Genomic DNA, 22,819 nt, shown 5'->3' on the forward strand with positions numbered 1-22,819 from the left:
TAACAAAATTATTACTGACTTTTCACTTGATAAGTATTAAAGAACTGTTTCGTTTTAGTACTCTATAAAGTTGCTTAGTCAAATGAATTGCCAAGGCTAATCCATATTTGATTATAAGGGAAAACATTTTCCTTTTCCCTCAATAAAGACATTGCATCATGGACAAAGGATCGAGGCTAGAGTCACACTTGGGTATCAGCTGTTGCCTTTGTGTGCTAGAGTCCTTGAAGAGTAACTGCTGACCTTAGTCACTCACTGTGGCCCTCAGGGCATAGTCACCAGCAAATAAACATCACTGTTGAGATTTAAAAAAAAAAATTGCATTGGAAGATTCTTTTTTCACCTACTTCTATATAGCTAGTTGGCAGATCAGGCAATTACATCACCTTTCTTTCATTTTATACCAATGTAACATACCTTGGAAACTCAGATAGTTGTGTTGTTGTTAAGTTGCTCAGCTGTGTTCAACTCTTTGCAACCCCATGGACTGCAGCACGGCAGATTCCCTGTCCTTCACCATCTCCATCACTTTTCGTGAGTGAGTGAAGGGAACTAAGAGGAACACCCAGAATGATAGTATTTGTCAGCTAGCAAATCCTGGCACATTTCCAGTAAAAGGATTTTCAACTTTAAATTTCTAATTATTTGAAAATATATCAAAATAGGGGCAGAGAATACCAATTTTCTCCTGATATCTATTCTTTCCTGTTCACACAGATAACACCTTTGGTTTTTAGCCAGGCACACGCACACCAGAATAAAGCCTACATTTCCTAGTCTCCCTTGCAAGTATGACTATTCAGGACAGTGAAGTGTGAGGGAAATGATAATATTTCCTTTAAAAGTATGACCGTTTTTGTTTTGTTTTCCTTTAATCAATCCTGTTGCTTAGAAGTGGATATGGTAGTGAGCCATCTTAGACTCCACAGCAGAGTCAATGCTGTTTTGTGGAAGAGAACCATACAGAAGAGTATACAGTTTTTTGTTGAAGTGCATAACTGATCTGGACTGCCTCTCTTTAAACTGTTTTACAAGACAGAAATTACAATCAGTCTTGCCTAAGCCACTTGTTTTCTTCCCAGGTCTTTGTTACAGGACATGTGTATTAGCATATTCTAATATGTACGACATAACTATGGCCCTTTTGTAACAGTCGGTGGTTCTAGCAGCATAGACGGAAACTTGCAAGGTAAGTGAAATCAAAATAGATGAACATTCACACTTTTCTGTGTTCAATAATTTGTTAAACCAGTTTTTACTCCAAAAGATTTTCTTTCTGCTATTTATATGAATGATGAAAATACTTTAAAGTTTCTTTCGATTATGATTATCCTCAATATTAGTTCCTGCTGCTGCTGCTAAGTTGCCTCCGTCTTTTCTGACTGTGTGACCCCATAGATGGCAGCCCACCAGGCTCCCCCATCCCTGGGATTCTCCAGGCGAGAGTACTGGAGTGAGAAGAAAGTCCAAAGAAAAGTTTGATTGCAATCGAATATTTTTTGAATATTAGTATTTAGCTGTTTTTGAAAGGCTTGTCTTAAAAGCAAGCATTATTACTGTTTCAGCTAAAAACATTAAATTCCTAGAATGGCAACTGTTGTATAGTCATTTGTGAAACCAGAAAAATGATCATGTGAAAAAATTGACACGAGTATAAAAAAACTAAAGATGTATTCTTAGTGTCTGCATACTGAACTGCCTTCTGTCAAGTGACAGGGTTGACAGGATTGTTTATTCAATCAAAATGTTTAAAAAATGCTTTCTTATGTGCTTTCAAAGCAGAATCTTTCTGCAGCTACAATTTGCCTTGTTAAAGTCTGCTTCAAGGAATAAACTCCTTGAAAAGCCAAGTAACAATGTAAGGAAGAGGAGGGAAGCTTGGGATTAAGACCTGGCAACAGACATCCTGCATATTGTTGTAGTTAATAGCCTGTGACCTAGACTAATGAAGAGGCCCAGAAGGCCAGTTCATTGCTGTAATTCTCAACTTTGCTTAAACCTGGACCACTGGTAAATAAAACCACTTTTCAATCTAGTAAGAGAAGCCAAACAGCAAAGGTTTTGCCACTGATTTATACTGCAAATTTGACACAGTGAACATGAAAGAATGTAAAATAAACTTCTACAAATCTGATAATTTCCTATGCATTCTACAGAAATTGAGAAAATAATTAAATCTACTTTTGTCATTTTGTGCCCACACAGCCTAACCCATTTAAACACCACCATAAATTCCATTTTAATAAAAACAGAAGACTCTAAATCCTCTTGATTTGAAATTGAGATTTTAGATGACTGACTTGGTTTTCACTTGTAGAAACAATTTGAGTCTTGCTTTATGAAAATCCTAAAATAAAACATAGTGAATATTAGTAATAACATCCTTGTTAAATGAACAAAACTAACACCTATACTAAGTAAAAGAGTGTTACCAGGAAGTCATTTTAATATTGGCACATTTATAGAAAAAGTCAAATATTTATATGAGACATGTTATTTTTGTTTTATTTCATTTCTGCACTATGCCATGATGGAGACAGAAGAACATATGCTACTATAAAGCAGAAAACATTGGCAGAAGCCAATAAACACCATTTAATGTTTTGGTACTAAGAGTGTATGGAGCATTTCATTTCAGAAAGGCTTTATAAAAGTTAGTGTTTTGTGGACATCATATCTTTTTGCCTTTTCATATGAACAAAGCTATGGGAGGGAATGGAATTCCAGCTGAGCTATTTCAAATCCTAAAAGGTGATGCTGTTAAAATGCTGCACTCTGCCAGCAAATTTGGAAAACTCAGCAGTGGCCACAGGACTGGAAAAGGTCAGTTTTCATCCCAATGACAAAGGCAATGCAAAAGAGTATTCAAACTATTGCACAATTGCCCTCATCTCACATGCTAGCACAGTAATGCTTAAAATTCTCCAAGCAAGGCTTCAACAGTATGTGAACTGAGAACTTCCAGATGTTCAAGCTGGATTTGGAAAAGGCAGAGGAGCCAGAGATTAAATTGCCAACATCTGCTGGATCATAGAAAAAGCAAGAGAATTCCAGAAAAACATCTGCTTCACTGACTACACTAAGGCCTTTGTGTGAATCAACATCTACAAAATTCTGAAAGAGATGGGAATACCAGATCACCTTACCTGACTCCTGAGAAAGCTGTATGCAGGTCAGGAAGCAACAGTTAGAACCAGACATGGAACAACAGACTGGTTCCAAATTGGGAAAGGAGTATATCAAGGCTGTATATTGTCACTGCTTATTTAACTTATATGCAGAGTACATCATGTGAAATAGCTCAAGCTGAAATCAGGATTGCTGGGAGAAATATCAATAACCTCAGATATGTAGATGACACCACCCTAACAGCAGAACGAGAAGAAGAACTAAAGAGCCTTTTGATGAAAGAGGAGAGTGAAAAATCTGGCTTAAAACTCAACATACGAAAAACTAAGATCATGGCATCTGGTCCCATCACTTCATGGCAAATAGATGGGGGAAAAATGGAAACAGTGACAGACTTTATTTTCTTGGGATCCAATATCACTGTGGACGGTGACTGCAGCTGTGAAATTAAAAGACGCTTGCTCCTGGGAAGAAAAGCTATGGTGAACCTAGATAGTGTATTAAAAAGCAGAGACATCACTTTGCTGACAAAGGTCCGTCTAGTCAAAGCTGTGGTTTTTCCAGTAGTCATGTAGAGATGTGAGAGATGGACCATAAAGAAGGCTGAGCACCAAAGGATTGATACTTTCAAACCGAGGTGCTGGAGAATACACTTGAGACTTCTCGGACAGGAAGGAGATCAAACCAGTCAAGGAAGTCAACCACGAATAGCCACTGGGAAGAACTGATGCTGAAGTTGAAGCTCCAGTACTTCGGCTACCTGATGCAAAGAGCCTACTCACTGGAAAAGACCTGATGCTGGGAAATACTGAGGGCAGGAGGAGAAGGAGGTCACAGAGGATGAGATAGTTGGATGGCATCACTGACTCGATGGACATGAGTTTGAGCAAGCTTAGGAGTTGGTGATGGACAGGGAAGCCTGGCGTGGGGCAACCCCAGGGAAGCCTGGCGTGGGGCAGTCCATGGGGTTGCAAAGAATCGGACACAACTGAGTGATTGAACAACAACAGTAACATCATAGTAAAAAAGGAAAGATTGATTACTACAAGGAATTGGAAAAAATATGTATTCATTAATTTTAAATGTAGATGAAAATAATCGAGACCCTTTTCTTAACATTTACACAAAATTTCCAAGTCTAACTAAAATTCAGTCACCATACATGTATCTGAAACATGCCCTATTCAAAGCCTAGTCAGGATACTAGAATTACAGGTAGGAATAAACATAATTGATCTGACTGACACAAGCAAAATTGTGATCTATGACATTCCAGCTTTCATTCCTCCACAGAAACACTGGGGAGAAGAGGGGGAAAGCAGCAACTATATGAACCAACTTTGTTGGAATCCTGGAAAACAGTCAAAGGTTTACAGCAACCAACACACAGCCCAGTGAAGAAAACCCATTGTCAAAATGGCAGAAAAATGTGACTTTTTACCCACCCTTGCCTCCTGTGCAATGGGGGCTTATTCTTAAGAGAAGCCTGGTTTCCATTTCCCTTCCTCAAGCCAGAAGAGGGAGAATAGACTTTACTTGCAAATCACTGCCTTTTCTAATCTGTCTTTAGGATTACAAAGTTTGATTCAAGCTGTTCATCATTGTTTTCCATAACTTGGAAACAGGCAAGAAAAGGTAGGTACCACTTGTGAAAGCTGCCAGATGACTACAGAATCGCAGGCATCTAGATACAGGCCATATAAGGCCCAGACGAGAAACTGGGGTGAGATTTTTGACAAACCAGATGTTCAAAAGCAGTTGTACCCAAGGAATGCAGAATGCCAAATGTGTGCACAGACAAAAATGGCTCAGAAAAGACTTAAGACCTTGGGCTTTCATCTTGGTCTGATACCTAGGATAGAAGCAAGCCTAACTAAGTAAGGCAGGAATGCCTTAGGACACAGCTAAACTGCAAAAAGGAGAACTGGCATTCAGGGAAGTCTCTAAAATGAGATAAACATGAGATAATAGGGACAGAGGTTTCAATGATCACACACAAGGAATAGGCTTTGCAAAAAGGGCTTGGAAGTCTCAAAAACAAATGAACAGCCTTTAGCTGTCAGCAACAACTTGGGAACTGAGGATAAAACAATGTTATATTCAGAATTACAATATTATAATAGTAAAGTGCCCAATTTTCAACAACAACAACAAAAAACCTGAAAGGCATACAAAGGAACAAGGAAATAAGGTCAATTTAATGAAACAGAAACTAGCCTGGAGGAAGCCCACACACTGAACTTAATAGAAAAAGATCTTTAATTATGCTCAAAGAACTAATGAAAATCAAGAAAGTGATGAATAAAATGGGAATACCAATGGAGAGAAATTACAGAAAGGAACCAAAGAAATTCTGGAGCAGAAAGTTAAAATAATAAAATTTCACTAGAGGGGTTGAACAGTAGAATTGAGCAAGCAAAAACACTCACCAGCAAAGCTGAAGACAGGACAGTTGAAACTGCTATAAAACTAAAAATCTAAGGGATTTGCAAGATACCCTCAAATGGAACAAGAAACATTATAGGAGTCCAAGGAAGAAAGAGAAAACTATATAATGATTATTTGAATAAATAATGACAAGAAGCTTGCCAAATTTGATGTAAGATGTGGATGTAGATGTCCAGAGGCTCAGTGAACACCAAATAGGGTAAAGTCAAAAAATACATCATAGTTTGTCCTCAATCTAGGACCTGGGATTTTTCAAACATAATGTTACAAAAGTGATATGGATTCATTAAAAGCCACATTTCAAGTTTTGAATTTTGATCTTTTCCCAGGTTAGCAGTATGCAATGAGATGCACTTATGCTGACTGGCAGTGATAGAGAGCAACAGCTCCCAGTCAGCCACGTGATCATGAGGGTAAACATCTAATATACTTACAATCATTCTGTTTTTCAGCACACTATTCAATTATATCACTTCAAAATAGGCTTAGTATTAGATGATTTTTGCTAATGTAATTGTTCAGAGCACATTTAAGGTAGGATAGGCTTCGCTATGAAGTTCAGTAGGACAGGTATATAAAATGCATTTCAACTTATGATATTGTCAACTTACCATGGGTTTATCAATATACAATCCCACTGTAAGTCAAGGAAGTACTGTATAATTAAGCTATACAAAAAGAATCTTGAAAGCAGCAAGAATGAAGAGACTCATAAAGCAGACGTTCAGAGCTTCCTATGTGGCTTAGCGGTAAAGAATCCACCTGTAAAAGCAGGAGACATGGGCTTGCCCCCTGATCCAGGAAGATTCCGTGTTCCGCAGAGCAACTAAGCCTGACTAAGCCTGTGTGCCACCACTATTGAGCCTGTGCTCTAGAGTCTGGGGACACAACTCCTGAGCTTATATGCCGCCACTAGTGAAGCTGGTGCACTGCAGAGCCTGTGCTCCACGACAAGGGAGACCACCACAGTGAGAAGCCTGGGCACGCAACCAGAGAGTTGCTCCTGCTTGCCACAGCCAGGAAAAGCCCATGCAGCAGTGAAGACCTAGCTCAGCCAAAAGTAAAACAATCTTCAGTAAGATTCTCAGATTCCTCATCAGAAGCCATGGAGGCCAAATGGCAGTAGTTTGATATATTCAAAGTGTAAAAGAAAAGACTGTCAACCTAGAGTATTTTATCTGGCAAAACTATCCATCAAAAATGAGGGAGAAATGGAACCATTATCAGATAAAAGCAGGAAGAGACTACTAGAACTAGATATGCCCTGCAAGAGATGCTAAAGGGAATTCTTCAAGGACAAAGGATACGAACAGGAAACCGTAAAAAGAAACTAAACTCTGCAGTAAAGGTATACATGAACAATTACAGAAACTAGTATAACTCTGATGTTTAACTCTACTTTCCACACAACTTAGGAACCAGTGTATAAAAATAGTTATTGGCTTGTGTTTTCCAACACAGCGCTTAAAGATGGACTCTTGTGACATTAACGGCTGAAAGGGAGTGAAGGCAAAGTTACATAAGAGCAAGGTAGCAAAGTTTTTATTAACTATTGAACTTAAGCTGCTATAAACTCAAATTAGTGTTATTACTTTATGACATTAAATGGAATCCCCATGATAACCACAAAGAAATAGCTACAGAAGAATTCCCTTGTAGTCCAGTGGTTAGGACTCTGCACTCTCAATGCTAAGATCCTAGGTTCAGTCCCTGCTTGGGGAACTAAGATCCCATAAACTGTGCAGTGCAGCAGGGAAAAAACAACTGCCAAAAAAGAGAAATAGCTATAGAATACATACAAAAGGAGAGAATTTATATGTTTTACTACAAAAAAAAAAAAAAAAACAAACACAAAAAACCACAAAAGACACTAACAAAATAAGGAGCAAAAATCCATGAAGAATTTAGAAGAGAAATAGCAAAATGACATTAAGCAAAACACAACATGCATTGCTTTCATTGCATCTCATAAAAGAGAATATTTTAGCTATAAATGTTTAAGAAAGAAAACTGAAATCAACATTCTAACTTTATAACTTAAGGAACTAGAAAAAGAAGAATGGACTAAGCCCAAAGCTACTAGAATATTAGAACTAAGATAAGCAAAATACTGAACAGAAAATCAACAGAAAATTTTGAACCAAAAGTTAGTTCTTTGAAAAGGTTAATAAAATGGGTTAACTTTTAGCTAGATCAATAACAGGAAAGACTCAACTTCAAAAAACAAGATTAAGGATATTACTAATGAGTCTACAAAAATAAAAAATAAGAATACAAGAGCAGTTGTAAACATCTTGGATAACCTAGATGTAATGGATATATTTGTAAAATCCATACCAAGACTGATTCATGAAGAAATTAGGTCTTCATAGACCTATAATTAGAAAGGAGATTGAATCAGCAGTCAAAAACCTCCCAACAAAAGAGAATCCTGCAACCTCTGACTTTACTCAGTTCTACCAAACATTTAAAGAAGAAATAACATCAGTCCTCAAACTTTTCAAAATAAACAATTCAATATGAAAGAAGACTTCCTAATCCACTATATAAGCCTAGTATTACCCTGATACCAAAACCAGACAATGACAACACAAGAAAAGAAAGTTAAAGACCAATATCCCTGTTGAATACTGATGCAAAATTCTTAAAGGATTAGCAAACTGAATTCAAGATCACTTTAAACATTTTATATATTTTGAACACATGGGTTTATTGCTACAATGCAAGGATGGTCCAACAGATAAACTGAATATCAAATCAAATCAAATATCAATCAAATCCAATTGAATACAATACGCCACATTAGCAGAATGAGGGTCCCAAGTGGATCATATCACTGATGCTGAAAAAAGGATTTGACAAAATTATTTTTGATAAAAAAAAAAAAAAAAAACGAAAAACCACTCAACACACTAGGAATTGAAGGAAGCTATCTCAACATAGGAGAATGCAATGGCAACCCACTCCAGTACTCTTGCCTGGAAAATCCCATGTGCGGAGGAGCCTGGTAGGCTGCAGTCCATGGGGTCGCAAAAAGTCGGACATGACTGAGCAACTTCACTTTCACTTTTCACTTTCATGCATTGGAGAGGGAAATAGCAACCCACTCCAGTGTTCTTGCCTGGAGAATCCCAGGGACCGGGGAGCCTGGTGGGCTGCCGTCTATGGGGTTGCACAGAGTCGAACACAACTGAAGCGACTTAGCAGCAGCAGCAGCACCTCAGCATAATAAAGACCACATATGAAACTCTTAACAGCTAACATTATACTCAATGGAAAAGGACTGAAATCATGAATAAGACAAGGATGCAGCTTTTACTACTCCTATTCAGCACAGTGTTGGAAGTTCAAGGCAGAGTAATTAGTCAAGAAAAAGAATGGAATTAGAAAGAATGAAGTAAAATTATCTCTGCAGAATACATGGTCCTTTGTGTAGAAAACACAAATGATCTCTACACCCCCAAATCTGTTAGCACTAAGAAAAAAATCCAGCAAAGTTCAGATACAGAAGCAACACACAAAACCAGTTGCCTTTCTATATACTAATATGAACAACCCCAAAGACTTAATGAAATCTTAATGAAGTTGTTGATGACTTGTACATTGAAAACCACAAGACATTGCTGAATGATGTTAACGTGAAAGTCTCTCAGTTGTGTCCGACTCCTTGCCACCCCATGGATTATACAGTCTATAGAATTCTCCAGGCCAGGATACTGGAATGGGCAGCCTTTCCCTTCTCTAGGGGATCTTCCCAACTCAGGGATTGAACCCAGGTCTCCCACATTGCAGGCAGATTCTTTACCAGCTGAGCTACAAGGGGAATACTGGAGTGGGTAGCCTATCCATTCTCCAACGGATCTTCCCAACCCAGGAATCAAACCGGGGTCTCCTGCATTGCAGATAGATTCTTTACCAACTGAGCTATTCCAGGGAAGCTGATACTAATGATGTTAAAGATGACACAAATAAGTTGAAAAACATCCCATGTAAACAGACTGGAAGACTTAATATTGGTATGATGTCAGTACTACCCAAAGTGATTTACAAATTCAAAGTAATTCACTTCAAAATCTCAGTGACATTCTTTACAGATACAGAAAAATAATTCAAGTGGAATATCTAGGATCCAAATAGCCAAAACAATCTTGAAAAGAAGAAAGCTGAATACCAAAGAATTGATGCTTTCAAACCGTGGTGCTGGAAAAGACTCTTGAGAGTCCCTTAGACAGCAAGGAGATCAAACCAGTCAATCCTAAAGGAAATGAACCCTGAATTGGAAGGACTGATGCTGAAGCTGAAGCTCCAATACTTTGGCCACCTGATGCAAAGAGCCGACTCAGTGGGAAGACCCTGATTCTGGGAAAGACTGAGGACAGGAGGAGAAGAGGATGACAGAGGATGAGATGGTCGGACGGCATCAATGGACATGAGTTTGAGCAAGCTCTGGGAGATGGTGAAGGACAGGGAAGTCTGGTGCGCTGCAGTCCATGGAATCACAGTCAGACATGACTTCGCAACTGAAAAACAACAATAATCTTAAAAAAGATCAAAGTTGGAAGACTCACACTTCCTGATTTCAAATTTTACTGCAAAGATACAATAATCAAAACAGTGTGATACTGAATAAAAACAGACATATAGACCAGTGGAATAGAATAACGAATCCAGAAATTCTCACATATATGGTCAAATGATTTGGAGGAAGCACACCAAGACCATTTAATGGGAAAAGGACAGTGTTTTCAACAAATCGTGTTGAGAAAACTGGATACCCACATGCCAGAGAATGAAGTTGGATTCTTACCTAACACTATATACAGAAATTAGTTCAAATGGACCAAATACCTAACCATAAGACTTAAAACTCCACTCTTAGGGAAAAAAAAAAACAGGGGGAAAGTTTCAGAACACTGGATTTAGGAGTAATTTCTTTGATATGACACCAAAGTCATAGGCATGAAAAGAGAAAAGAGACAAACTGAGCTTCAAAAATTAGACATTTGGACTTTCCTGTTGGCACAGTGGATAAGAATCCGCCTGCCAATGCAGGGAACACGGGTTTGATCCCTGGTCCAGAAAGATTCTACATGCCACAGAGCAACTAAGCCCATGCACAACTACGGAGCCTGTGTGCCACAACTACTGAAGGCCACGCACCTAGAGACCACATGCTGCAACTGCTGTACTCACGTGCTATGACTGCTGCTGCTGCTAAGTTGCTCCAGTCGTGTCCGACTCTGTGCGACCCCAGAGACGGCAGCCCACCAGGCTCCCCCGTCCCTGGGATTCTCCAGGCAAGAACACTGGAGTGGGTTGCCATTTCCTTCTCCAATGCATGAAAGTGAAAAGTGAAAGTGAAGTCGCTCAGTCGTGTCCAACTCTTAGCGACCCCATGGACTGCAGCCTACCAGGCTCCCCCGCCCATGGGATTTTCCAGGCAAGAGTACTGGAGTGGGGTGCCATCGCCTTCTCCGCATGCTATACCTAGTGAAGCCTATACACTCTACATCCTGCGCTCTGCAACAAGAGAAGCCACCGCAGTGAGAAGCCCACACACCACAGTGAAGAGTAGCCCCTGTCTGCCACAACTAATGCAGAGAAAGCCCACACAAAGCAACAAAGCAACAAAGACCCAGTATGGCCAAAACGAAGTAAAACATTTATGTATCAAAGGATACTATCAGAGTAAAAAAGGCAATCCACAGAATGGGAGAAAATATTTGCAGATCACATATCTGATGAGGGATTAATACCCATTTTTATATATATATACATACATATACAAAACTCCTAAAATGCAACAACAGTTATAAAAGACAACCCAATTCAAAACTGGGCAAAGGACTTCAACAGACAGGTATCCAAAGAAGATATAGACCAATTAGCACATGAAAAGACGCTCAACATTACTAATCATTTGGGAAATGCATACCTGTGGCGGATTCATTTTGATATTTGGCAAAACTAATACAATTATGTAAAGTTTAAAAATAAAAAAAAAAAAACACCACGATGAAATAGCGCTTCATACCCATTAGAGTGGCTATTATTTATTTTTTTTAAAAAGTGTTGACAAGGATGTGGAGAAACTAGAGTGCATTGCTATAATATATATATATATTCATATATATATATATGAATATAAAGCAGTATAGCTGCTGTAGAAAACAGGATAATAGTTCCTCAAAAAATTAAATATAGAATTAACATTTGATACTACTTCTGGGTATTTATGCAAAAGAATAGAAAACAGGGGTTTGAACAGCTGTTTGCAGATGTATGTTCCTAGAAGCATCATCACAATAGCCAAAAGGTGAAATGACTCATGTTCACCTGTTGATAAATGAATAAACAAAATGAGGTAAATATATACAATGGAATATCATTCAGTCATAAAAAGGAATGAAATTTGGATACATACTATACTGTTGATGAACCTTGAAGACATGGTAAGTGAAATAAGCCACATACAAAAGGACAAATGCATGATTCATGTATTTGTATGAGATACTGAGACTTATATCAAGCACTGAGAATATTAAGATGCTTAAAGATTAAGTAGAATGTTAGCTACCATGGTCTGAGTAGAGGAGGGAATGAAGAGTTATTGTTTAATGGGTATAGCATTCAGTAATAGGATGATGAGAAAGTTCTGGAGATGGACAGTGGTGATGGTTGAACCAATGGGAATATACTTAATGCCATTGAATTGCATGTGTAAAAGGCTAAGAAGTGAAAGAAGCCAATCTGAAAAGGTTACCTACTGTATGATTCCAACTATATGACATTCCAGAAAAAGCTATAGAGATGGTAAAAAACTATAGAGATAATAAAGGGATCAGTGGTTACCACTGAAACTGGGAAAGAGTAGATGGAGCACAGGAGATTTTTGGGTGGTGAAATTATTCAATGTGATACTGTAGTGGTGGACACATGAAATCATTCATTTGTTAAAATCTATAAAACTGTAAAAAAAAAAAAAAAAAAAGAGGAGCCTTAATGAAAACGATGGACTTCTGTTACCAACTTTACCAAATGCATTCTTTATATCGCTCCTAATAAGATGAAAACCTCATGATCTGTAAAATCATGCCCTAAAATTAAAAGCCTTATGGGGGAAAAAAGGTTTGGAATTCTGTAACCTGAGCAGTAACAAAAACAAGAATCCTAAATCTCCACTAGTATCTGCACTGAGAATTAGTCCATCTTTTGTATACTTAAAGTTTGGGATTTATGCTTCTTCCTTTCAGATATAGACCCTGAAATCAATTGCTCCTCATAGAAACCATTTTCAGGACTTCCCTGGCGGTCCAGTGGCTAGGACTCTACACTCTCAATGAAGGGGGCCTCGGTTCGATACTTGATTAGGCAACTAGAACCTACATCCTCAACTAAGGATTCCCGCATGCACAAATAAGACCCAATGCAACCAAATAAATATTTATTTTTAAAGGAAACCAGTTTCATTAACATTAAAAATAGGATCTAAAGGTAGCTCCCAATGATAGGGATAGAGCAGGATAGTTACACAGGTAGCTTTTGACATCCCACTAGGGAGTTCTAGATACAGAAGGAACTTAGGGAGATCATTGTAAGCTAATGATCACTCAGGAAAGCAATCAGACTATAGTGAAACAGGCCTGCTTAACTACAAAACCACACAATAAAAGCATAAGATATGCTCCAGTCCAATAAGTGAAAAAGTGAGGCCTGCACCCTGCTGGTCCAGGTCAGCATGAGAATGATCCTTAGGACAAGCCCCTTAGCATATACCAAAGACAGGAATACATGGGCAAGGTGCCATTCCAAAGTAGAAGACCTCATCATACTAAAACCTGAGGTTATTTAACATATTTTGCTGTATGTTAGTTTACATTACCACACTTCTGCTGATGTGGATAGCACCATGACAGTCCCAGTTTGACCATATAGGGGCAAAAAGTCCTCTGCCTGACTTAAGGAGGAGCTAGTGATGTAAGCTTGACATCCACTCAAAGAATGAGGAAGAAAGTGGTCTTCTTCAACCCTTTCTATTTTCCCTTTGCTTATAAACATGTTGCCCACTTAGTTCTCAGGGCAGAGGTCTCTTGCCTGCCTGCTAGTATCCTTCAAAAGCATCCTAAACTATAAATCCACTTCTTACCTCTCACTTTGTCCCTCACTGAATTCCTTCTGCACCAAGACATAAAAAACCTGTGATTTGCTAAGTCCTGAGATGAGCTATGCAGTTTCACTTTCATCAGTCAATACTTTTTTCCTAATAACCAGGTGAAATGTCTTCATGGTTAACTTGCTCTTTGCAGCTTCCCTGCTGCTGCTAAGTCGCTTCAGTCGTGTCCGACTCTGTGAGACCCCATAGACGGCAGCCCAACAGGCTCCCCTGTCCCTGGGATTCTCCAGGCAAGAACACTGGAGTGGGCTGCCATTTCCTTCTCCAATGCTTGAAAGTGAAGTCGCTTAGTTGTGTCTGACTCCTAGCGACCCCATTGACTGCAGCCCACCAGGCTCCTCCATCCATGGGATTTTCCAGGCAAGAGTACTGGAGTGGGGTGCCGCCAGTTTAATACAGTGTGCTACTAAAACAGTCACTCTTTGCCCTTAAGGGATTTTCACTTTTCTTTTAGGGTCTTTATATATTATTAAGAGTTTCTCCTGAGCTGTGAGAAAGTTTGCCTCTAGTTGCTTCAACATATTAGCTTACTGGGAAAAAAAAAATCACGTTTGAATCCATGCAACTTTCATACAGGATTGATATTACTTTCCTATTTACCAACTGCAAATAAGTTAATAATATATGTTACAGAAACACACATACTTTGCAACAGGATGGACTGTGTTTCAAGGTATAACTTTCAGTCTTTTATTTAGAGAACAAAGAAAGATTAACTTGTTTATTTTACCATTTAGTGTTTCACTTTCTGCCTTTGTAACAAAGAAGCAATGATTTGGCTTCACTGTGTTATTTCTTCAATGTTCTCCATGACCTATGGAAAATAAGAATCAAGATGTTTTCTCCATCTCAGTTTTTCTTTATATGTACAACTGTCAACACGTCTTTATTTACACATGTACATCCACCCCTTCTGTTTGTGAAAAGTTGAGGTGAACTAGCCTAGAACATCCAATGAGCCTCTTAACACACCCCAGAACACAGAAGAGTTGTATCAGCACCTCCATTCAGATCTCACAGAAGTGTCCCTGCCTTTTCTCACTGCCTATTTTCTGTTACCTGAAGTTCTAACAAGCTTGGTGAATTTTTAAAAAGATATTACAAATGACAAAGAGGGTAAGAGCGAAAGATTGGTAAAGTGAGTCACTCTAACAGCAATAAAAATGAATAACTGATGGCAGGAAAACAGGAGACAGTAACAAAAACCGAGATAAAACCAAACCTGTGGCTGGTGTTTAACGTAGGGACAACTGGCTCCCACAAGAGCCAATGAGCCCTGAGCCTGTTACCCCCATCTGTGGAACCATAAGTACAGTATGAAAAACTTGGACTTGGGAACTAGATTCACCTGGGTTTAGATCCTGTCTTACCACCTTCTGATGTGTGATCTTGATTTTAACCTCTCTAAACCTGTTTTATTTTTCATAGAGAAGAATGCCACTTGCTTCACAATGGGTTGCATTCAGTTCAGTTCAGTCACTCAGTTGTGTCCGACTTTTTGTGACCCCATGAACTGTAGCATGCAGGCTTCCCTCTCCATCAGCAACTCCCAGAGCTTGCTCAAACTCATGTCTATCGAGTCGGGGATGCCATCCAACCATCTCATCCTCTGTTGTCCCCTTCTCCTCCTGCCCTTAGTCTTTCCCAGCATCAGGGTCTTTTCCAATGAGTCAGTTCTTCGCATCAGGTGGCCAAAGTATTGGAGTTTCAGCTTCAGCATTAGTCCTTCTCAGTGAATATTCAGGACTGATTTCCTTTAGGATAGACTGGTTTGACCTCCTTGCAGTTCAAGGGATTCTCAGGAGTCTTCTCCAACACCCCAGTTTAAAAGCATCAATTCTTTGGCACTCAGCTTTCTTTATAGTCCACTTCTCACATCCATACATGACTACTGGAAATACCATAGCTTTGACTAGGCAGACCTTTGTTGGCAAAGTAATGCCTCTGCTTTTTAATATGCTGTCTAGGTTGGTCATACCAAGGAGCAAGTGGCTTTTAGTTTCATGGCTGTAATCACCATCTGCAGTGATTCTGGAGCCCCCCAAAATAAAGTCTTTCACTGTTTCCATTGTTTCCCCATCTATTTGCCATGAGGTGATGGGACCAGATACCATGATCTTCATATTTTGAATGTTGAGTTTTAAGCCATTTTCACTCTCCTCTTTCACTTTCATCAAGAGGCTGTTTAGTTCCTCTTCACTTTCTGCCATAATGGTGGTATCATCTGTGTATCTGAGATTATTGACATTTCACAATGGGTATTAAGACTTATAAGAGTCTCCAAAGTGAAATACCAGCCACAGTGTCTGGCACCTATAGGTACCTGATGTTCACAGTTCCATAGTTACCTTACTTTCTTTTCATTTAAAGAGCTGTACTTTAAGAACTAGTGTGTTATTGCAATAGGGATGACACGTAATCACAATCTAAATGGATGCCAGGACTTAAAGCTGTAGGTTTACTTAATGAACAAATTAAAAAATTGCCTTGGGAGATTTATATTTCAGAGGCATACAAGGTGACATGAATGAATCTATTAGAAAGGAGGATTAAACTGAATAAAGCTTTATGGGATGGTGGCAAGAAGAGTTTCCTGGTGAAAATAGCTCATTAATAAATTTTAAAATAACATGTACCATTATGCTCTGATTTTCATAACAAATATAAGCTAATAGCATGAAGAAATTCCCAATCCTCACGATCAACTTTGTTTTCATGACACAGATCTTGTCACATGTGGTAAAGGCATTTATTTTGCTTTTCTTAAAGTAATGGCTTTGCAGTTACTGAGACTGTTTGACATTGAAAAAATAAGTGGCCAGTGAGCTAATTTTGTGAGCTATGCCCAACACCTTATCCAGATTTTTACCCCTGATTGTGATACCCTTTTTTCCTCATTAAAATAAGGCAGCAATTTAATACTTGAGTTCTGAAACTCTTTTCCCAATTAAACCAGAGTACCTCTGTGGAAAGGCTCCAAGGTAGTTTCTATTTTATTACAAACATGTCTTTATAAACTGAAAAGAAGCCAACTTGCTTTTTAGGTGTATGTGGTTTCTAAAAAATAATTTGAGTTTTTACCACCCCATTGAACGTTCTGAAAAAAAATTAAGAGGCAAATCCTTTGAGGAGAGAAACCATTGGTGAATTACAAGCATGGATACTCGTGCATTCAAGCGTTAGTGGCAGTCAGCCATTCCCACATTTTTTCCTGTCACATTTGGCCCTATTTGTACTAATCTTCCCAGTTAAAACCATGCACGATAATACATTCAGTTCTCTGAGAATTTTTTCACTGGTTATTTTATCATCAAGCATTTAAAAAATGAATGTAGTTCCAGACATTATCATTACAAATAACAGCAAAAATAAAAAAACTCATCAAACCATTAACATACATGACTTCACCCAATTACAAAGTAGAAGAACACAACTCAATCTCTTGATAACTCAAATGATAATTTTGAGTATATTAAAATGAATCATCTGATAGTATCATTTAATAATGGCATCTTAGACTTCCCTGGTGGTACCCTGACTAAGAATCCACCTGCCAATGCAAGGGACAGAGGTTTGATCCCTGGTTGGGGAAGATTTCACATGCCACAGAGTAACCAAGCCCCTGTGCCACAACTACTGAAGCCTGCAAACCCCAGAGCCTGCGCTCTGCAACGAGAGAAGCCACTGCAATGAGAAGCTTGTGTACTGCAGTGAAGAGTAGCCCCAGCTTGCTGCAGTGAGAAGCTTGTGTACTGCAGTGAAGAGTAGCCCCAGCTTGCTGCAGTGAGAAGCTTATGTACTGTAGTGAAGAGTAGCCCCAGCTTGCTGCAACTAGAGAAAACCTGCATACAGCAACGAGGACCCAGTATAACCAAAAACCAAAAAAACTGCAGCATCTCTTTCTGGCTTTTTATCGTGAAATATACTTAATAAAATTTACCATTTTAACCATTTTCAATATGCTAGCAAATCTGGAAAACTCAGCAGTGGCCACAGGACTGGAAAAGATCAGTTTTCATTCTAATCCAAAAGAAAGGCAATGTCAAAGTATGTTCAAACTACCACACAAGTGCACTCATTTCACATGCTAGCAAAGTAATGCTCAAAATCCTCCAAGCTAGGCTTCAACAGCACGTGAACCGAGAACTTCCAGATGTTCAAGCTGGTTTTAGAAAAGGTAGAGGAACCAGAAATCATATTGCCAACATCTGTTAGGTCAAAGAGAGTTCCAGAAAAGCCTCTACTTCTGCTTTATTGATTACGCCAAAGCCTTTGACTGTGTGGATCACAACAAACTGGAAAATTCTTAAAGAGATGGGAATAGCAGACCATCTTACCTACATCCTGAGAAATCTGTATGCAGGTCAAGAAGCAACAGTTAGAACCAGACATGGAACAATAGACTGGTTCCAAATTGGGAAAGGAGTACATCAAGGCTGTATATTGTCACCCTGCTTATTTAACTTTTATGCAGAGTACATCATGCAAAATGCTGGACTGGATGAAGCAAAGCTGGAGTCAAGACTGCTGGGAGAAATATCAATAACCTCAGATATGCAGATGACACCACCCTTATGTCAGAAAGTGAAGAGGAACTAAAGAGCCTCTTGATGAAAGTGAAAGAGGAGGGTAAAAAAGTTGGCTTAAAACTCAGCATTCAAAATAAGAAGATCATGGCATCCAGTCCCATCACTTCATGGCAAATAGATAAGAAACAATGGAAACAGTGACAGACTTTATTTTCTTGGGATCCAATATCACTGTGGATGGTGACTGCAGCCATGAAATTAAAAGACACTTGCTCCTGGGAAGAAAAGCTATGATGAACCTAGACAGTGTATTAAAAAGCAGAGACATTACTTTGCCAACAAAGGTCTGCCTAGTCAGAACAACGGTTTTTCCAGTAGTCATGTATGGTTGTGAGAGTTGGACTATAAAGAAAGCTGAGTGCCAAAGAATTGGTGCTTTTGAACTAGGGTGTTGGGGAAGACTCTTGAGAATCCCTTGGACTCCAAGGAGGTCAAATGAGTCAATTTTAAAGAAGTCAGTCCTGAGTATTTATTGGGAAGAACTGATGCTGAAGCTGAAACTCTCATACTGTGGCCCCCTGATGTAAAGAACTGACTCACTGGAAAAGATCCTGATGCTGGGAGTTTGAGCAAGCTCTGGGAGTTGGTGATGGACTGGGAAGTCTGGCATGCTGCAATCCATGGGGTCGCAAGGAGTCGGACATGACTGAGTGATTGAGCTGATGATGATGATGCAGTTAGGTTATTTAGAAACAATTTGATTCTTTCAATTCTTGCTTTTATGGTCTGTTAGGCAGGACTGGAGCAGTACTCAATGTAGGGCTAATTATTCCCCACTACTGAAGAAACAATCTTCTGTGTACACTGTTACTCAATGAATAATTAGGATTTTTAGCCTTATTATTGGGAACAGGCACTTTTCCTAGCCTTGTGTGAATATGGGTACCTCTAATCCTATCAGGTGATTCTTTGCCTAATATCAAGGACTTTCCTAGTATATATGTGATTATTACTCAACTGAATACTTGAAGATCTCTGAAATTCTCTCTCTGTGTGGCTCTCCCAGTACTCCATTCAGTGAACTATATTGATCAAGCCACATTGATCAACCTGGGTCATCCACCCAACTTTCCCATGCCACAGTCTGGAAATTCTCTCAAGGCAATACTTTGAGGGAATCATTGGGTCATCTCATCTGTTTTCAGTCTCTCACGATCCTTTGTTCCCTGTTGTCCAATGTCTTGAAAACCATCGCTTAATGTATAATGTCCATTTATAAATTATTTCAAGGAGGAGGTAAATCCAGTCTCTGTTACTCCATCTTGGTCAGAGACAGAAGTCTCACGATATTTTTTTTTTTCACGATATTTTTAAAACATGAATTGACCCATATGTTTCCAAAAGATTTGCTGGACTGTGAAGAAGGCTGAGCGCCAAAGAATTGATGCTTTTGAACTGTGGTGTTGGAGAAGACTCTTGAGAGTCCCTTGGACTGCAAGGAGATCCAACCAGTCCATACTGAAGGAGATCAGCCCTGGGATTTCTTTGGAAGGAATGATGCTAAAGCTGAAACTCCAGTACTTTGGCCACCTCATGAGAAGAGTTGACTCATTGGAAAAGACTGTGATGCTGGGAGGGATTGGGGGCAGGAGGAGAAGGGGACGACAGAGGATGAGATGGCTGGATGGCATCACTGTCTTGATGGACATGAGTCTGAGTGAACTCCGGGAGTTGGCGATGGACAGGGAGGCCTGGTGTGCTGCGATTCATGGGGTCGCAAAGAGTCGGACATGACTGAGCGACTGATCTGATCTGATCTGATAATAAAAATCCCCCTCCTGTCCATATACCAGCCCACTTCAAATTACTTCTGTAAAAATCAGTCTGTGAAACATATTATAACTAACATCATAATTTCACATATTGTGATAACATAGTTTTCTTTGGGGAAAAAATACGACTTGTGTCATACAGCTAATGAGAAATTATCTTCAGGTAAAAAATCCATAGAAAAAATTTTTAGGGTCAACATTTTTTGGATAGATCCAAATCCCATTAAACAACCAACATCTAACTTAGGGTTTTAAAATATACATTTATTTTGAATTTACTCACTGTGGGGGACACTGGTACTGCTTGTCTCTACCAAGTTGATATCATACTGGACTGAACTGGCCCTCTGAAGATGGCCCTTCCTGACAATAAAGAAGAAAGAAACATACAAATGGAAAATGGGTAAGTGCAAGTGCAGAAAGCAAGTTTAAATTTGAATATATGGAGGTTTATTTTCTTTTCTGCAACTGTCTGAAACTGCCAGAGCTTCCCTAAAACTGTGCCCCATTATTTAACAAATGCACCAGGGCAGGTAGGTCATCTGTAGTGGCTCCAGATGCTGATGATGCCACTTAGTCTTTTTCCTTTAAGACAGCAGAACTGTGCTATTTTAATGTAGCATTTTTGTGCTCTTCTTAAAGTGGTTAGTTTTCATTATTAGTTGGGATCCTTATGGTGGCTCAGATAGTAAAGAATCCGCTTGCAATGCAGGAGACCCAGGTTTGATCCCCGGGTCAGTGAGATCCCCTGGAGAAGGGAATAGCAGCCCACTCTAGTTTTCTTGCCTGGAGATTTCCATGGACAGAGGAGCATGGTGGGCTACAGTCCATGGGGTCGCAAAGAGTCAGAGTCTACTGAGTAACACTTTATGTGACATGGGGTGGCTTTACTCAACTACTGAAAAACTCAATTGCACCTTTAAAAAATTTTTATTTATTTTTGGCTGCACTGGATCTTCAGTGTTGTGCACAGGCTCTTTCTAGTTGAGGCAAGTGGGCTGTTCTTAGCTGCGGCGCACAGGCTTCTCACTGTGGTGGTTTCTCTTGCTGTGGAGCACAGGCTTTAGGACACATGGGCCTCAGGAGTTGTGGTGTGTGGGCTTAGGTGCCCCCCAGCCAGTGCGATCTTCCTGGACCAGGAATTAAATCCATGTTCCCTGCATTGGCAGGCAGATTCTTAACCACTGGACCAGCAGAGAAGTCCCTCACTTGCACTTTTTTAAGGCTACAGTTCATCAATCTTTTTTGTCATCTGGTCCATTAATATAGTTTCTAATTACACTCAAATGCTCATGACAGAGTTTTTAAAAACCACGTTTAATATTAAATAAGATATTGGAACGTACACTTGCTTTCGATTTTTTTTTCAGTAAGTCAATGCCTAGAGTATTACCTACATTAATGAAAATTAATTCAAAACCACTTTTTACCATAGCAAAATGAAATGTGTTTTCTAAAAATACACTGATTCCTCTTCGTAAAACATGATTGATTCTGCCTAGATTTCAGCATATGGGTTATTATTTTGGACCTCATTCAAATATGACATTAATTAGTTATTAAATTTCAAAAGGGCTTCGGCTTAAAGCAATTTCAGCCACTGATGGACCTAAAAGCTACTACAGCAATCAGGGACTTGTTTTAATTCTTGAAAGCACATTTCAGACAGTATGTTTCACCTGGTCAGGATGCAAGAGCCTAAATCTTATGCCTAGATTTTATAAGCAATAGCTACTCATGTTTTTTTCAAATTAATTCTACTCTTGATTTTGACAAGACACAAATCATCATGCAGAAATACCTCTGCTTGTGCTGTCATTTAAAAATGGAAAAGGTACAGTGGGTAGCATATTATAACCGTTTCTGAAAACTATTCAATGTCATATTATTTTTGTAAGAATCTTAAGGATGCTATTTTTCTCGGTTATTAAATTTACATTCATTTTTCCAATTAATATGACAATATTTAACATTTATATATGGCAAAAAGTTGCTTTATTTTTCAATAAAGTACACATATAAAAAGAGTGAATGGCAATATTTATGCTTAGAGAGAAATGAAATATCTCCTGCCCTGTCAGTAAACTAAGGATGTCACAGACGTCAGCTTGCAGTGTGCCCACAGGCCACTCGTGAGCCCTGAGGGAACTTAGAAAGGAAAGAATACCTGCCATCTGACTGCTGCCACTCCCTGTAGTGAGCCCTCAGGAAAACAGGAGGTAAAAACACAGGAAACTGGCCCCAAATAATTACAGTGCATATCAAAGGAATGATTTCAGTGAATCCAGATTCTCGAATCTTCTCCTATACAGAAAAGTGCTAAATTCCTTAACTTACTGTAGCTGGTTTTCTTTAATTAACAATACTTAAAAGATTTAAACATCTTTTGATGTTCTAACTACCTGCCCTTTGTGGCAAAACTTCTATCTCTCCTACCTCCCCCTTTGCCTCATCTGAGCAATTTTCTCAAGGTTACTTGAAATGCTGCCTCCGAGGCTTGAAGTCTTAAAAATTCCTGCCAAAAGAACACATAACTCTCAACTTTTGGTTGTGAACATTTAAGATGACACCAGTTTAAAAATCAGTGATAGACCCTTACATGCACAGCACAAGATTAGAAACAGGCTGTTAACATTCCATGCCTTCTTTGAGTGCTTCCCTTTCTCTTCCCACCACAAGTAACTATCATTCTGTATTTTGTGCTAACC

General features: G+C 39.0%; 1 protein-coding gene and 1 non-coding gene across 8 annotated transcripts in view; one reads left to right on the forward strand and one right to left on the reverse strand.

Annotated features, from left to right (window-relative positions):
* The first annotated feature begins 169 nt into the window (after positions 1 to 169).
* Positions 170 to 293, forward strand: LOC139178485 (small nucleolar RNA SNORA3/SNORA45 family). The gene has a single exon (XR_011562874.1). It is a non-coding gene; the product is annotated as a small nucleolar RNA SNORA3/SNORA45 family (small nucleolar RNA).
* Positions 294 to 2,058: 1,765 nt separating this feature from the next.
* NRG4 (neuregulin 4) overlaps positions 2,059 to 22,819 on the reverse strand; it is a 118,110-nt gene continuing 97,349 nt past the window's right edge. For 5 of the 7 annotated variants that reach the window (XR_011562627.1, XR_002183224.2, XR_011562626.1 and 2 more), the window contains 3 exons: positions 20,395 to 20,474; positions 14,481 to 14,564; positions 2,059 to 2,347 (listed from right to left, as the gene is read on the reverse strand). Coding sequence is in view for 1 of the 7 variants with exons in the window: in XM_070775322.1 (XP_070631423.1) it covers positions 2,337 to 2,347; positions 20,395 to 20,474 (91 nt within the window). In the remaining 6 variants the exon portion in view is untranslated. Of the gene's footprint in view, positions 2,348 to 11,738; positions 11,914 to 14,480; positions 14,565 to 20,394; positions 20,475 to 22,819 lie in introns of those variants that run through there. The other 2 variants (XR_011562628.1, XM_070775322.1) reach the window with 2 other exon arrangements.

The sequence above is a fragment of the Bos indicus genome, chromosome 21 (assembly GCF_029378745.1).
Source record: "Bos indicus isolate NIAB-ARS_2022 breed Sahiwal x Tharparkar chromosome 21, NIAB-ARS_B.indTharparkar_mat_pri_1.0, whole genome shotgun sequence".
NCBI lineage: Eukaryota > Metazoa > Chordata > Mammalia > Artiodactyla > Bovidae > Bos > Bos indicus.